Source organism: Malus sylvestris, chromosome 5, assembly GCF_916048215.2.
Source record: "Malus sylvestris chromosome 5, drMalSylv7.2, whole genome shotgun sequence".
Taxonomy (NCBI): domain Eukaryota; kingdom Viridiplantae; phylum Streptophyta; class Magnoliopsida; order Rosales; family Rosaceae; genus Malus; species Malus sylvestris.
The window spans coordinates 16,612,159-16,629,854 of NC_062264.1; the positions used below are offsets into that span (position 1 = coordinate 16,612,159).

The 17,696-nt window shown below is 39.0% G+C and overlaps 2 protein-coding genes and 1 long non-coding RNA gene across 4 annotated transcripts; all 3 read right to left on the reverse strand.

Moving 5' to 3' along the window:
* Window positions 1-269: 269 nt before the first annotated feature.
* Window positions 270-1,977, reverse strand: LOC126622401 (uncharacterized). Of its 2 annotated transcripts, none has more exons than XR_007623438.1 (4): window positions 1,750-1,977; window positions 1,270-1,542; window positions 801-878; window positions 270-569 (listed from the first exon to the last, which is right to left on the reverse strand). It is a non-coding gene; the product is annotated as an uncharacterized LOC126622401 (long non-coding RNA). The 2 variants fall into 2 exon arrangements; XR_007623439.1 differs by having other exon boundaries at window positions 1,630-1,762.
* Window positions 1,978-2,346: 369 nt separating this feature from the next.
* Window positions 2,347-2,952, reverse strand: LOC126622400 (uncharacterized). Its single transcript, XM_050291118.1, has 2 exons — window positions 2,764-2,952; window positions 2,347-2,675 (listed from the first exon to the last, which is right to left on the reverse strand). Exons 1-2 carry the CDS (start codon window positions 2,929-2,931, stop codon window positions 2,505-2,507), a joined length of 339 nt encoding a protein of 112 aa, XP_050147075.1. The 5' UTR covers window positions 2,932-2,952; the 3' UTR covers window positions 2,347-2,504.
* Window positions 2,953-14,996: 12,044 nt separating this feature from the next.
* LOC126624798 (ethylene-responsive transcription factor ERF109-like) lies at window positions 14,997-16,058 on the reverse strand. Its single transcript, XM_050293908.1, has one exon. It carries the CDS (start codon window positions 15,969-15,971, stop codon window positions 15,147-15,149), a length of 825 nt encoding a protein of 274 aa, XP_050149865.1. The 5' UTR covers window positions 15,972-16,058; the 3' UTR covers window positions 14,997-15,146.
* Between the last annotated feature and the right edge of the window lie 1,638 nt (window positions 16,059-17,696).

Genomic DNA, 17,696 nt, shown 5'->3' on the forward strand with positions numbered 1-17,696 from the left:
TGTCTGTGATAAATTGCAATCTACCACGAACATCGTGCCCGTTAGTATTCTGGATGTGATAAAAAGTCTCTATTTCTACCACGGGCTATGTTCGTTGTCAAATGCAATGTAACCACAAATTGTGTTCGTGGTATATTGGAATTCAATACCACGTGTTTTGGCCATTGTGGATTACAAATTGATCACGGCTATTGCCCGTTGTATAAAATTTTCTGAAAATTAAAAAAAAAATTAATCAATAAACAAATATATATATATATATAAAGATATTTATTTACAAGATTGCATATTTACTTTATAAAAATTCACATATTCAAATATTAAACTAAAAGCTAACAACAAAATGAGTAGTTATATTAAGAAAACCAAATCACTGAGTTATGCTACAGTAGTGTACCAAAACATGTAGACTTTGTTTCACTCTAAAACAAACTCAAGTCCTGGTTCCATCCTTGGTCCTCCAATGATATTCATCTTTTCTGCAATCCTTTCTTCAAGCCAATCACAATTCAAATTTGCATAGTTGATATTTGAATTATAAACCCTCATGAAGTAGAACCACCAACCACCTATGAGACAAACAAGGAAAAATATACAGCTTAGAAATCAAAACTCATCACTTAAGGACATCATACACAAAACAATTCAAATTCACAAAGTCAATTAGATAAAAGGCAAGTAATCATGATCCAAGTGAGTACATGGTGCATGTCAAAAAAGTACCTAAGACACCTGAAATTATAAGGACCAAAGAGTCAAGGAACATTGAAACTTCATTTAGCATTAGATACAGTACATACCAATACTTGTTCAACATCCAGCAAAGGAATCATCTTTAATTCTCCTTTTCCATATAACACTTAGGTAGTCAACTCGTCCTGTACGCCATGATAGAAATATCATTTACTACAGTTCAAACAAGAGAGATAGCAATACCTTATGACCCAATTCTTCCAACCAAAACCTTTCTTTGATCCTGAAATTCAATGTGGCAGTATAACAAAACATAAAGAAACTTACACCACGCATAGCAGACTCTCGAGTTTGTTCTTTTACTCTTATAATTCAAACATAATTATGCAGGAACACTAAACTCCCATTATGCAATTTGTTTAAATCAATGCCCCAAAATTAATTTCATCACAATTCATTAGACAATGATAAATTAATCCCACCAATTTAGGAACCCAACAATTTTCTTCATCATTTCAACAAGTTACCATAACCAGAGACTTAAAACAATAAAATAAAAAAATGAAGCTTAATTACCCCAAGTGAAAAGCAACCTATCTGAGGCAGCAGAGGCGGTGTGCTCGCAATCGCAAGCAATGTCCAGCCACCACCAATTAGCCCTGGCCATGCACCTAAAAAGCCCTGGAGAGCTACTTCGGGATCCTTAACTGCTACTCCTTCCCATTCCAACCCGTCTGCTCGGACATGCAATATCCTCACATGTAAATCGCCCTTTTCGTCGGAATGCTCACCGGCCGGTTACGACCCAGAAGCTCATCAATGTCAATTTCCATAAATTCCCTTCACAAACTGAACCACAAAGTTGCAAGTCAACGAATTTGACAAAAAAAATTAACAAATTTTAATCCAATTGAAGGAGAAAGTTGGGAGCTTTACAAAATGAGTTCTCTATTTGGTTATTGGGGAAATGGAATAGTGGTGAATTGGGATTTTATCGGTAGCCAAACAGAGGGGAGAGAGGGAGAGAGAGAGAGAGAGAGAGAGTAGCGAAGATACTTGAGGACTCAAGGTGGACGAGGAAGAAAGGAGAAAACTGAAAAATGATTGTTGTTGGTGAAATGTTAAGAGAGAGGAGAGTGACAGAGATCAGTTTAATTTCTCACGATTTGGGGAGGGGGAGTTTTGCGGTTACTAGCTGATGGGATGAGATAAACCAATAAATGAAATTTGAGAAGTGTGCAGAAGTGCTGTGAAATTTTCAAATTTCAAAGATGTTAGAAATTTTGCAAAATTCTTGTCCCGCCTCCTCTAAATTTTTTAGTTAAGTGTGTGATTCCACCACATATTATGTCCGTGATGGATAACAAAAAAACGATGTGGGGGTTAACAATAATAACCACAAGCATTGTCCGCGGTGGTTTTAGTATATTTATAACGTGCAATTTTGCGAGTGGTCATTCATTGCTATTTTACAACAAGCTAAGATTTGTACGTGATAAAATATTGTTATTACTACGTGCTTATTATGCCCGTGGTAAATTTGTACTTTTTATAACGAGCTCATAAAGTCTGTGATAAAATTATCGTGGTAGATGAGTTGTTGTGTTGTAGTGCATCAACAGAGAAAATATACGCAAATATGCAAATCGATAGAACTATTTTCAGCTTCTTCTAGTTGACGAAGCTTCTCCAATGAGCTTTTCGCTCGAGCCAGGAACGCCCACAGGCGACATTCCTGCCCGAACACAAGGGAAAACAGTTGTGGCTGTCTTTTTAACCCCGAAAGCAGTGTTTTACGTTGGCGAGATATCTCAAGAGTACTTCACCAGTGGAATGCTCGCAGAAGGTGCCATCCAAACCAAGGAGTCTCTTAAGTCGGAGTCTCTAGCACCCGATGGAGAAAGAATCCTTAGCTCAAGTTCCTTGACGTTACGCAACGGTGAAGAGCACGTCTTTCTGAAATCTTCCGGGAAAATGAGAGCCTGCACACCAGTCGTTGAGTCAACAAATTAAGGCACAACTTGAAATACAGAACAGCATTACAAACTAATTAAAGAGATGGCTACTTACCACAACATCGTGAACAAAGAGGGCTACTTTTTCAGAGCAAGCAAAATTATGGAGAAAATCGCTCAGGGTAGAAAAATGATTCCATGACCAGTCGATGGCAGGTTCTGAATCCCGAAGTTGGATTCTAACCTCCGAGAGATTTGGAGATTCGACTGAAATGTTGTTCATAGACCTCAAATGACCAATAAAAATGAATCAGAGTTGATTTGGAGCAGTGATGGTGGCCTTCACCGTATCTTGGCATCCATCTCTTAATACAAATTTTTGCAGGTGCCGAGCATGGATGTTAAAATATCTTAAGTTGCGTGCGGCATTCAGACAAAAAAATTCCCACAAGGAGTGGATATTCTGAGACAAATCGTAATGATTCCAGATTCATAGCTTCAACTGTCATACAGGGCAAACTATCCACTTCGTTCCTCTCAGACCAGCAATGCATAACTTCCAAGGATTTGAGACTGGAGCTTGAAACTCTAATTGAGCTAATATAACATGAAGTTAATGACAAATAGTCAATCGAAGGGCATGCCTTAATTATGTAGGAGAGAGGACATTCCTTGGATATGTGCACCGATTTGAGGGACAGTTTTTAAAAAGGGATTTGAGGGACTTAGGCCCCGTTTGGGATTGAGGTGATTTTAAAAAAAGCCAGTTGTGAAAAAAAGCTGAGGGTCATTTTTGTGTTTGGTAAACTGAAAAAAAAAGGCTTATTTTGGAAGCTGCTGTGAAAATAAGCTGAAAATCAAAGGAAAAGCTGAAGCTGCTATTTGCTGCTTTGAAAAAAAGCCAGTTTTTTCAAAGCACACAGAGCTACAATGCTCCTTTAATGAAAAGACACACTATCATCCTGATTTTTTTTCCAAAAGCACTTTCACAAAAAAGTTTACCAAACACTCTACTGGCTTTATTTCACAGCCGCTTATTCTCACAGCACAGCCGCTTATTCTCACAGCAGCTTTTTTTCAAAGCACAGCAATACCAAACCAGCCCTTAGTCTTTCGAACTGGTAATATAAGGTTACATGCTCCAAATTCAAAGCAGCTATACTTTTGAAGGGATGCATACAAAGAAAAGAAATAAACTAGATACAACAAGGTTAAATATTTTAGTCTATGTCCAATCCAATGCAAGGATCTTGAACAAGAAGAATTTAGTCTATCATCCAAGAATCCTCCTCATTATGATTTTATGCTTATTGTTTTTTAAATATTTAACTTTATGGATGTATATACTTTGTGTATACTTCTACTTCTATTTTTGCAGTCCATACAAGTATAGTTTTTTTTCCATACAAGTATAGGTTTTTTTAGGTGTAAATAGACACTTATTTACAAGATATATAATAAATTTACATAAATCCACCTAGGCCGCCTGAGGCTCTTACCCGTTGTCCGACTTGTGCTTCTCGATTTTTAGAACCTTGTATTTGATTGGCTTGTATTTTTGTATCAATATATGTATGTTTATATCAATATATATATATATATATATATATATATATGTTTATGTTTATGTTTATGTTTTTTTAATTTCAAATTGTACACTGAGAAAGAAATTCATTTGATGTTGTAGATGTCAACTAAAAAATCCTAAGAAATCTATGAAAGAAGTCAATACAAACCGTACAAATCTATAATATAAATCCATATAAATTTGCCAAAATCCATATAGTATTGTAGAGTCTATTAAAATCCTTTGAAATCTGTCATAAAATCCTCCGAAATCAAAATTGACTACACCAGCATGTCTCTCCGCGTGAGATTTTAAAAAAATTCACTGTAAACATGGAGTCTATAGAAGTCCATTAAAATTCTAACAAACTCCAAGATTTACGCGTCTTCTAAAATTCTTCAAAATTCCAATCGAATACCCCCCTTACTTATTAGAGATTATACAATTAAACATGGAAATGAGCAAATTGTATGAAGAACTCAAAACCCCCAAACCCCAAATAACAGCTTGCTAACAGAAAAACTGAACAATAAAGAGAGAGGAGATAAAAGGAGAGACCAGTAGGAGGCCGACCTGAAGACCTCCACATGGCCGTATGTCTGCAGTCGCGGCTGATTGAACGGTTTCAGGGCAGGGCTGTCAAGAAAATAGGACTAGAAAGAGTAAAGAGCTCATGGGGAGTGTATGAGTGTTGATTTAACTTCGCACACGTTTTTTTTTTTTCCTTTGCACACCCTATTTATTTGTGTTCCTTAATTATTGTATGAATTATGAAATTTAAAGGCCCATAATAAGGCGTGCAAAAAGAAAAAAAAAATGTGGAATTCATTTGCATTCAAATTTTTTGTATTAGTGGTCATATTTGATCTCGGGATGGTTACTGTACGTCAGAACTTACGTTTATACCCCCTCACACGCGTTACAGACGTCTCTTAAACAACTAAAACGTGAGCGAATATTTTTCTTTCAGAGATGGCAAGGAGGACATTCTATATGCGTGAGGAGAATTTGATACATTGTTGCTGAGCAATAGTGTGGGTTCGTCCAACTTTTCACTCTTCTTGGAGTAGAATATCCTCGCATTTTTTAAGAAACCAAAGTCAGTGATTTCTTTCAGCTTCATGGATCATTTTGGAGTGTTCCGACATGATGACAAGACGGTACGTAGAGTGTCATTAGCCTAAAGATCAGGCCTTAAGAAACCTGCAACCTCCTTTCGCTATCATAACTCAGCTCTCCATTTTGCTGGTCGTTAAAGAGACCTATTGATTAATTTACTTGATATGAGCTATATATGTTCCTTTTGTTCTTAGGGACAAGACACCATCATTGCTCATCCTTCACAATTCACTTTGCCTCTGCGCATTAAAGTTCGACACGCTGACGAAATGAAATGGTCAACAAGTAGATTTTACGTACGCAAGTTTATCCACGGGTTTTAGAAGATCATGGATTCGCTAAATTGGAAACAGAATGAAACTGTTGACATGAAAATTTTTATGAAAATAAATGTTCATCAAGCAATAAATTTCAACATACGAAGGTTTATACATGGTATGTACTATGTATCCCACAAATCGTACGGATATTTAGTATGTGACTCATCAAATCAGACAAGTCATCAAGAGAACACATGTCAACACTTGGCAGAAAAGAGTTATTTAATGTTAATTTAAATTAAATAATTTAAATTTAAATATAGTAAAGCCAAAATGGGATGATTGATTTATTTGATTTTATTTGATGAAGTCAAATATTAATTGATGAAGTCAAATCACAAGTCACGAACCAAGACACAAATCAAGTCTTGGTTTTTTGTAAGCAAAGCTTGGAGAGTTTATAAATACAAGGCTTCAAGACAAAGAAAGGGGTCCAAAAATCAATCCAAACACCTAGATGTTGAAGCTCTCAAGCCTTAAACACTCAAAAGACTCAGAAAGCTCCTTGTGTTCTTCGTCACTCTCGTAAAGAAACACCAAGCACCTCTACACGTGTCTGTTCCTCCATTGCCAAGAGCCACGTGTCTTTTCCTCCATTGCCAATAGCCAAAACCTTGCAGCATCCGTTCATCCAAGATAAAGTTATCGCGACACTTGAATCAACGACCATACACATACACACTTTGCAAACCGAAGATCAAATAAGAAGATCGAAACTTTGTATTAGAGGTTGTAACCCTACATTTGCATTAATACAAATTTACTTTGTACACGTGTTCTTGTTTGATTTGTCACAAAAAAATCGTGTTTACAAATTTGGCACGCTTAGTGGGACTATCTCTGCCTTTCATCTCTTTCCTCGTTCAAGAAATCCAATTACATTTAGAAATCAATGGCTTTGAAGAAGGGACAAGTTACTCTCACAACCAAGGGAATAAGCGTTAGCACTTCTACTGCAAGTGGAGAATCCATCGACGTTACAACTAGGAGCAAGGCAAAGGCGATCGCCACGCTTCAACACGCCATTTCAAAGTTGGTGCCGCTAAAAGAGTAAGGGGAGCTTCAGAGGCGTGAGCCCGTCGTCAACCTAGCCTCACTGGGGGCACCAAAGCATGGTGTTATGGCATGCGCGAAAGAATCCCAAAGTGACGAGCAAGGATCTTTCGTATCAAAGAGTTCACGGAAACGCTCATTGTCACCGACTTCAGATGTCAGAAAAATACTTAAAATTTGAAAGAAAAAAAATTACACTTAAAAAAAAAATTCAACTTTGAAGCCGCCAGCCAAAAAAAAAAAAAAAAAAAAAAACGCCAACACCATCTCGAGAACCCTAATCCCCCCTCTCAGCCGCTCCAAATCTCGTCGCCTCACTTCCGTCAATCCCTCCAATTGTTAACCCTATCCAACCTCATCGGTGTGTGCCGAAATCCTTATCCCCTATTCATATGGCTAAGGATTTCTTCTCGAACCAACGACGACAATGACAATGACAGCTCCAAAAAAAGCCGAAAAGACCGAAAGGTTGACCTCACCAAGCCCATCAACTTCGCCTCCACCAAAATCATCATGCCCAACTAGGAGGTTGACGACAATTCAAAGCAGCAAAACGATGATAAGCAACCTGGCCTCAACGCCACCACTAGGTTTAGGTTTTGAAAATCATAATTTGGGTCCGTCGAGGGAGAGGACGACGACGACGATGAGGAGCAGAGTTTTTGCCGACGACGTTTGAGCAGAAGATGAAAGAGGGAGCAGATAGGAGACACAAGGAGAGGGAAAAGCTGAAATTGCTAAAACAGACTAGCAATCTGTCTTAGAGTGGAGGAGGTTTTATAGAACGTCAAATTGCAGGACTAGGAGCAAAGGGCGGCGACGGTGGCGGCGGGGATGTGGTTTAGGAACCTTTGAAAAACACACCATGGGCATTGGAATGAAGATTCTTAAGAACACAGGTCACTACCAACAATTAAATAATTAAATTTCTGGTTCATTTACTTTATTAAATAATTTTATATATATATATATATATATATATATATATATATTTTTTTTTTTTTTTTTTTAATTTGTGTTTTGTTTTTTTAGTCAAAATGGTTCTTGAGATTTGCATAACTCATCACTTTGGTCATTGAGATTTGAAATCAATATAAGTGGTCCTTGAGTTTGTCAATCATCAATCATTTTGATCATTCAATGAAAAAGTATATTAAATAAGGATAAAAATGACAAAAATACCCTCAATTTAATAAACAATGGACAAATGATTTGACAAAAATTGAGGGTATTTTTGTCATTTTAGCCTTATTTAATGGAGATTTTTCATAGAATGACCAAAATGATTGATGGTAGACAAACTCAGGGACTACTTCTATTGATTTCAAATCTCAAAGATCAAGGTGAGGAGTTATGCAAATCTTAATGAGCATTTTGGCTAAAAAGCCTTTGTTTTTTATCCACTTGTCACAAATTTGTCTTCTACATGAATAAAAATGTGGGGGCCGCATCTGTTATGTCATTACTTAAATGTCAATTTAATAGAAATATAACAGAGGTCGACATTGCAATAAATTTGTAAGTTAATGTATCTTATTGCAATGTTTAAAAGATGAGTTATGAGTTTATTACGAGATCCAAAGTTGAAGTGGTAAAATGTAATTTAATGAATAATCAAACAATCAATTTGAACCCCTTGTCTTAATGCTCCTTAATTTAATGAGTAAACAAACAATCAACCCAACCAAAAGCAATACAATTTTAAAATCTTATAGTGTAAAATAAGAAAATTGAAACTGTTGATGCACAAAACCGGAGGTCTTGGAACAACGTAAATCCGACCGTGAATCTGCAAGAAATGTAAATAACACAAGATGCATCGTGGTTCACCCCAAGGTTTGGGCTACATCCACACTGATATTGTATTTCTAAGGGAGAGAGAGCTCTGAATATGAGAGTGAAAGCTTTGAGAGAGCTTCAGGCCTAAGAGTTGGCATCTCCTAATTGTGAGGGTGATGAGTCCTTTTATAGAATAAGGGCTCCTCACTTATTATATATTTGCCCCTTCCTTTATTACATAATTACATTTAAGTCCCCCGAGTATTTGTACGAGATCTAAATACGGAAGCCCTAAGTATGGTATAAACAGTAGTCCCCCAAGTCTTCAGTCAAGAGAGTCTTTTGGCTGGAGACTTGAAATTCAGTCCATGTGTGGGCCGAAGTAACTAGATATTGTCTTGAACTGATGCTCGATATGAGGCGGTGCTCAATCTGAAATAATGCTCAACTAGAAGTAGCACATGTTGTGAGGCTGCTCTGTTTGTGGCTTATGTTGCCTTGGTTGGCTCGGCTTGTGGCGTTGAAGGTGAGGGAGTCCCTTTTATAGAATAAGGGCTCGCTCCTCAATACATGAATGATGGGCTAGAGTTGATGCTCGCGGCGAGGCGGTTGCTCAGCTGGCGGCGATGTTATCTAATGATGGTGAGGGAGTCCTTTTAATAGAATAAGGGCTCGCTCCTCAATACATAAGTGATGGGTTATGAGTGATGCTCGCGGAGAGGCAATTGCTCAGCTGACGGCGAGGCAATTGCTCAGCTGGCGGCGATGCTTCCTAATGAAGGTAAGGGAGTCCCTTTTATAAAATAAGGGCTCACTCCTCAGTACATGAATAATGGGTGCTCTCTAATGAAAGTGAAGGAGTCCCTTTTATAGAATAAGGGCTCGCTCCTCAATACATGAATAATGGGCTAAAGTTGATGCTCTCTAATGATGGTGAGGGAGTCCCTTTTATAAAATAAGGGCTCACTCCTCAATACATAAATAATGGGCTAGAGTTCCCCAAGTATTTTTTTATGAGGCCCAATATATGGTGTATAGTATAGTCTCCAAGTCTTCGGTCAATAGAGTCTGTTAGCTGGAGACTTCAAATTGAATCCATGTATGGGCCGAAGTGGCGGTTTGTTCGGAGGCGGTATTTGTATACCCTGCATTGAAGTTTTGTAGGTGAAGCTTTGCAAGTGAAGCTTTGAAGCTGGAGCTCTGTAAATGAAGCTTTTGAAGCTAGAGTTTTTGTAAATGAAGCTTTTTAAAGCTAGAGCTCTGTAAATGAAACTTTTGAAGCAAGAGCTTTTGTAAATGAAGCTTTTGAAGCTAGAGCTTTTGTAAATGAAGCTTAATGAAGCTTTTGAAGTTAGAGCTTTTGTAAATGAAACTTTTGAAGCTGAAGCTCTGTAAATGAAGCCTTTGAAGCTAGAGCTTTTGTAAATGAAGCTTTTGAAGCTGATTGACATGAGTGATGCTCATGAATGTTTATGTTGATTGACATGAGTGATGCTCATGGATGTTGACATGAGTGATGCTTATGAATGTTGACATGAGTGATGCTCATGAATGTTTATGTATGATTGAATGAGTAATGCTCATGAATGTTTATGTATGATTGACATAAGTAATGCTCATGTATAATTTGAAGTATTTGGCGTACTTTTGATCACCTGGTTGGTGGTAATAGTGGCAGGTTGCCGAATAATTTTGGAGTACTGGGCATACTTTTGATCATCTGGTTGGTGCTATTTTGGGCTTATGGGCCTTCGCCCTCCACACAACATTCCAGCCCATTTATTTTGGGCTTTGCCCTTTTTTTTTTGGGGTTTATACATATGTCTCCGAAAGATAAGAAAAATAAATCACATCATTCAAAAACAAGAAAAGTAAATCACATCATTCTGGTAGGGTGTTTATTCATTGCTTTTGCAGTGTGGGTGTTTATTCCCTGCTTTTGCTTTTCTCTTTTCCACCGCACCTTTCTTTTGCTTTTTTGTTTTCTTTGCAACTTTGAAGCTTGCCTCGCTTGAAACGACGAATAAGGGTGACAACTTGCACCTTCCTCTTTTGCTTTTGTCGTTCTCTTTTCACTTTCTCCGAAAATAATTTCACATGGCATTATCCTTTTGCTTTCTCACATCCATGAAACCACGAGCACAGCTTTCTCCTTTTGCTTTCGTTAATTTTTCAATTAACCACTTTCCCCTCACACAGTCCATTTCCAGATCTCTACTTTCATCATTGGTTTTTCTTTATTGATGTTCCTCTGTAGATTTTGAGCTTGAGATCCACCGAGCACATAGAGGGCCATCACACGGTCACCAAGATGACCCACCTTGACCAGAGCTCACGTCAGCAGCAGCGCGCGGGTCAGCGAGCGAGAGTGAGAAAAGCAAATCTGATTGCTCACCTAGACTGTACCGATCCTTTATATTTGAGGTCTAATCTGCATCTAAGATGGAGGAAGTCAAGCTAACAACTTTGTAGCAATTGCACAACCTTGTTGATGCTTCACTGCTGCTGTTGCTCTTGCATCTGAGCCCTAATCTTCCTGATCTCATCCCTCGGAGGATTCACCACCCCGAAGTTGAAGATTGCTTCAAGTATGCGAATTTGCTCCGGCTTTGGGTTCCATCTGGGTTTTGGCTCCGGAATATTCTCTTCAAATCCATGTGTTACTGAATTTAACTGTTTTTTCTTCAATTCAATTTGAAAATTTTCTTAAACTCAGTCTTCTAGATCTCTTATTGAAAGAACCCAGAAAAACCCATATTGGAAATGGGGCTGCTGCCACAGAACCAAATCAATCCCATTACCTGTAATGTAAATATTGGTGGGTTTCTTTTCTGGGGTTTCTCAATTAGGTAAATGGGTTTTTGTATCCAAGCTCAGATAGTGAGACAGGAGGCAGAGCAGCACTCTTCCCCAGAAGCACTTGCCCCTTTTGAAAAACTCTAAACAAAAATGGGAGATCACAACTCACAAGCACAGAGGCTAATGTGTGTTTGTGCAGTCCAAGGGGAATGGAGAATAAAAGAAAGGCACATGGAATTCTGGGGATGGAGGCAAGCCTCGAGGCCACGGTGGTTCGAGCCGCAGAAGAGCGGAGGACGGATCTGGCGGCGGCGGCGAGAACGACATGGTTGTGGGTTGGTTGACGGGATCTGCTGGATCGGCGTCGCATGGTAAACCTTAGTGGACTCTAATGGTAATGGAACATGCTTGACGAGAATCTCTTGGCTCTGGTTTTGGGTTTGAGCAGACGATCTGGAACTCAAAGTCAAAGAGGCTTGCTGGAACCGGGCATGGCCGGTTCGGGTCCGACCAAGAAGAAAAATGACCTTCTTGAACTTGGAAACAGCAACGTCCGCGACGGCTCTACAGTCCATGTCCATAGCCGTCAACGGATATTTCCCTTGGTGCCGATTTTGCTGTGCTTGGGACAGCAAGCGAATAAGCTTCTCGACGCTTTCAAGGCCGGAAGTCGCTTCCTGCACGGCATTCTCTTCCAACTTGGCGGAGAAGCTGTTGGTGCTGCTGTTGGTGATGGTGTTTCTGTAACCCATGAAATCAATGGCCATGTCTGACCTTTTCCAGCATAACAAGGAAAAGGAAAAGTGAGAAGAACAGAGAAAGCAGAGAGAGAGAGAAGGAGGAAAAGCCCAAGGGGGGAGGTTTTGGGTTCTTGGGTTGTGCAGATTCACGGTGGTGGGATGAAAAAAATGAAAGAGAACCGACATAACTTTTTGTGTAGTTTCCCACAGACGGCGCCAAATGTTGATGTACAAAATCGGATGTCTTGGAACAACGTAAATCCGACCGTGAATCTGCAAGAAATGTAAATAACACAAGATGTATCATGGTTCACCCAAGAGAGAGCTCTGAATATGAGTGAGAGCTTTGACAGGCCTAAGAGTTGGGCTCTCCTAATTGTGAGGGTGAGGAGTCCTTTTATAGAATAAGGGCTCCTTACTTATTACATATTTGCCCCTTCTTTTATTACATAATTACATTTAAGTCCCCCGAGTATTTGTACGAGATCTAAATACGGAGACCCTAAGTATGGTATAAACAAAAATTATTTGAAATCATCCAAAATTGAAGGGAGTAAAATCTAGTAAAATTTCATATAAAACGTAGAGTAACTTTTATTAAAAAAAACAAAAACAAACCAACGTGGGCTAGCATTATTAAGTAAATTACCCACAATTATTTGTGTTCTAAAAATTGACCTAGGCGATCATCTTGGGACTGAACGGTTGGCTACCGCCGCAATTAACTCCTAATCGTTCATAAAAATTGCAAAGAATATTAAGCAGATACCTAGGCGGAGTTAGGTGGGACGGGGAGGGGTTGGGCCATGGCTAGCGGGCGCATGTGGAGAACGCCAGAATCTGAAAATATTTTTTGCTATGCCAGCGTTGAGAGGAAGAAGATGACCTATTTGCCTTTGCACGATTTCTTTATAAGATGGCCCCCATGATCTTCTAATTTACTTGTTTTTATATTTCTTTAATATTTTTTCCATAGCTCTTAGGATCTCATGCGGGAATTGTGTGGATAACTAAATAGAAAGCCATTTGGTCTATTTGTTACATAAAATTTTCATTGTGACGGGAACACGGGTGGTACATCACGTGTTTTTATGTAAGTAGTGAAAATTTTTATTTTTTGAGTTATTAACTTTTTAACATACAAATCCCACCATTTGTATAATGACACATAGTATACCACCTCGTGTGCCAATCATACTGAAAAATCTCTCTCTTTGCTGATCAAATTGGGTACAAAACCAATTTTTTTATTTGTTAGGCTTGTTTTTACAATTTGTAGGCCTTTTTGGGCGGTGAGATCTGTGGACCTTTTGGGCTTTTTAATCAATTTATAGGCTTTCTTACAGATTGGTAGAATAGCACTTGTTACAATCCAACTTGTATTCTTTTGTTTTATATTTTATTTTTTTCTCACATTTCTAATATTATTATTTTGTAAGTGGAAATATCCCTTATTATGAAATAAATAATATATTTATTCAAATCTGTCTAGTTTGTCTAGTTGTTAGGTTTCAATCTGCCATTCGACTAGCGCCTAAAATCTTTTAGAACTTTGACAATTATTCAGATGATAAGTAATGGCGTTATAGTGTTTTGAACGAAATCCAATTTTACCTTGAAAAAGTTAAGGTTGATTAACAGGTGTTAATGTTTGACAAAAAAAAAAAAAAAAGAAGAAGAACAGGTGTTAATCATGCATCCTTATTAAAAAAATATATATATATTTAAAATGTCAAATTAGATTACCCTACTCGGTTTAGCCACACGTCCCCCACCAATAAGACTATATTTTCTAGTTTCTCTCTCTTAGGATAATGCATTAATTTTTGTTTTATTTGAGAACGTATAATCCATTAATTTAGTGATGTTGCAGTTCACATTAGCTAATTAAAACGTGTTAGACGTGATCCCTATTAATTTACTCCGGAAATTAAATGCGCACATGTCGTGTAACTCTCACAAGCGACTCAGATTTTACTCTTTAACTACACACGGCCGCCTGCGGTGGGGCCTTCAGAATATTTAAGCGCACATGTTGTATTACATCGTCACTTTTATGTTCTTTCGTTTACTTCACAGTGAAACGACCGACAATTGGATTGCTACCTGTGGATCGCACTTCGATGTCTTGGTAAATGTCCTGACATTTGTCCCCCAAGGCGGATCTCTTTCATCAAGGACACATGCTAAAATAATTCGATTTTTCAAATTTCATTTAATGGCTCATCTATTTTGATTACTTAAAAGTTATGATAATTTTTTACTGTTGGATAAATTTTGAATTTGGAAGGTCCAGATCACAAATGGTTTTGGTGGAAGAGATCCGGAGATGATCTCTTTCTGTCTCCCAAGTAACAAAAGACAAATGCTAAAGAGACTCTTTCAAAAGTAACACTGTTAATTGATTTTTTGTCACTTTATGTTTTTTGCACAATGTTTTATAATGTTGGCATATGAATTGACATTATATTATCAGGTGGCATCGAGTTTATGGAGAGTCCCAATTTGAGGATGAAGATCATCTTTGTGAGGATATGAGGGATCAATTCATCTTAGTCAATCATCGCACATTCTGAGACTAATTTTCGTTAGGTAATGTTTGTATTCAATTCTAAATAAAAATTTCAAAATAATTTTTGGCTGCATAATGAATGAACGGATATGATGAATTGATACCTAGGATCCTCACAAAGAGGGTCCATATAGGATCTTGTTCCTAATTTGAGAGTCTTTTTAGCATTTCTAATAACAAAAATCAGACTTTTCTATCCGAACGCATAACGGTATTGGTGCAACTTGAATAAGAATATTTGATTTTGCTCGATTTCGAGCTGGAATATATTTTAAAATATACTGTCCAATTTAAATTCAAAATCTGCAAAATTCAAAAGAAAATTGAATTAGAATTGGAATATATTTAATATTCTGAATTCGGTCTAAAATTCTGAAACTTGCATAACTCGACATACACTTAATTTAAACTTGTTGACTTTCCATAAAAATTGATCGCATCATTGGCAATTGAAAGAACAAATGAACTTGTTTCAGTCACATACAAGCTACAATTATGTCTTACAAAAACAAAAACAAAAAAATCAAAAGAATATGAATTTTATTGTACTCAAATACTATGAGCATTCCCCGAATCTGAGGAATTATCAGTAGCAAAATCCAGCATCGTCATCCACTGTTGGAATTCCTCTTCCCCAATCTTTTCCCAGAGCTCATTTTCCTTCAAAATCGCCGTCGTTTCGACTTCCCTCGAAAATTCGACATTTTTGTTTCCCTGCTCGGTAACTACTTGCTGCTGCTGTTGATGTGGTGGTTGAGTTGAATTACTTTCTTGGGCCAACAATGTTGTGTCCGGAAACGGAAAATTGAGCTTTGCTCTGGGCCCACGGAACTCGATTGCAGCTTTGTCGTAGGCTCGGGCCGCGTCCTCGGCGGTTGTAAACGTGCCGAGCCAGACCCGAGTCGCCCGTCTCGGGTCTCGAATCTCGGCTGCCCATTTGCCCCAAGGCCTCTGCCTCACTCCCCTGTAGTTCTTCTTCACCCTCTTCTTCGGCCCCTTTTTGTAATTACCTCCCGTTTCCTCCTGAGAGTGAGCTGCTGGCGGTGGAGGGAACAAAATACACCCGAGACACCCCTTGATTTTGCAGACGTGGCAGGTGTCCAAATCGGACGGCGCCAAGAGAGTGTTGCTGTAGCAGTTAGTACTAGTAGTATATCGCGGTGAGTAAGTGGCGTGTGAAGGGAGGAGAGAATTCAAGTCCATGGTGGCTGATGTGGCTGTTCCAGCGACGACGTTTCGAAGCGTGGAGACCATTACCGCGTATTCTTGGTCTTGGGTAAGGCGGTGAGGCGGCGGCGGAGACTGAAATTGAAGTGTGGCCGGGTCGTCGGGCTGGGTATCGGAGAGCTTGAGTCGCTTGTAGGGATATTGCATGTTGTTTTGTTAGGAGAGAGAGACCGTAGAAAGAGAAAATCGAGAATGTTGTCGCGGTGGGAAAAGCTTTGAAATTGAGTTGGGAGAGAGAGTGGCGGGCGTTTATATTGGGAGGATGACATGGACGGCAGTTGTCTAACACCGTTTAGACACGGATTGGTCACGCACGTGGGAGTTTTGGTTTTGTAGTACGTTGGCCTTGGCAGTTGGCAGTGGACTGTCGTTTGCATTTCGAAAGGGCAGGAGACACACGCGCCTCTTTGACCGTCGTTTGGGTTTCGAAAGGGCAGGAGACACACGCGGAAATTAACGTCCGTCTATGGATAGAGTGTACACGTGGCGCATTCTGAAGGGGATAGTGTCACTTTCCACTCGGGAAAAGAAGGTCTAGACCTTCCTTGTAGTTTTCGACCAACAGAAGATGTCTGACGAAGTTGCTCTCATCGTAATTGGTTACGCCTGTGTTTACGTCATCATCACTTGTTCTACACTATTCAGTCAAATATTTTTTCTTGAAATCTTGAAAAGATACGACAATCATACACGGCTCGGATCAGGTAGCGACTAGCGAGTTCCATTTCACTGAGACTTTCCCATCTTCCTATGGTAGATTATACAGAGTTTCTGAGCCAGAAAGACATTATCTTTAGTGTAAATCTCAGTTTATTATATTAAGTTTCGTGGTTTTCAACACTTGATACATGAAGTGTTTTTCGTTCTAGAGTCATACCTAAAGTGTTAATTTTGGGACAGTCTCATACATCCGCTAGTCAAACTGTTAACTCTACCGTTAACTAATGACGTGGCGCCCATGTGGATAATGATTGGACGCCACGTGTCATTAAGGGTCCACGTGGAAATAAAAAAAAAGAAACATAACCCCCTTCTTCTCGTGCGCAGATGATACCATTTCGACTTTCTTAGTCTTCCCCTTTACCTTTTTCGCTGTCTTTTGAATCTCAGCGCTGCTATTCCCATCCGTCGCCGATTCCTGGCTCGACTTCGGGCTCGCCTCCGACTTAGGGTTTAGGAACACGAAAACGTCTTTGTTGTTGCTGTTGCTTCGGAGCTTCAAGTCTCTGCTTTCCACAGCTTCGAGGATCCTGTGGAATTGCTCTTGTTATGAGTTCCATTTCACGGCTCAGATCAGGTAGAGAGTTCCATTTCACTAAGACTTGCCCATCTTCCTATGATAGATTATACGGAGTTCGTGAGCCAGAAATACATTATCTTTAGTGTAAATCTCAGTTTACTATTCTCAAGTTTCGTGGTTTTCAACATTTGGTACATGAAGTTTTATTTGTTCCAGAGTCATACCTAAAGTATTAATTTTGGGATAGTCTCATACATTTGTTAGTCAAACTGTTAACTCTGATGTTAACTAATGACGTGGCGCCCATGCGGACAATGATTGGACGCCACGTGTCATTAAGGGTCCACGTGGAAAAAAAAAAAAAAAAACAAAACCCCGCTTCTTCTCGTGCGCAGACGATACCATTTCGACTTTCTTAGCCTTCCCCTTTACCTTCTCCGCTGTCTTTTGAATCTTAGCACTGCTCTTCCCATCCGCCGCCGATTCCTGGCTCGACTTCGGGCTCGCCGCCGACTTAGGGTTCAGGAACACGAAAGCGTCTTTGTCATCGTTGTTGTTTCAAAGCTTCAAGTCTCTAACTCTCCACAGCTTCGAGGATCCCGTGGAATTGCTCTTGTTATGAGTTCCATTTC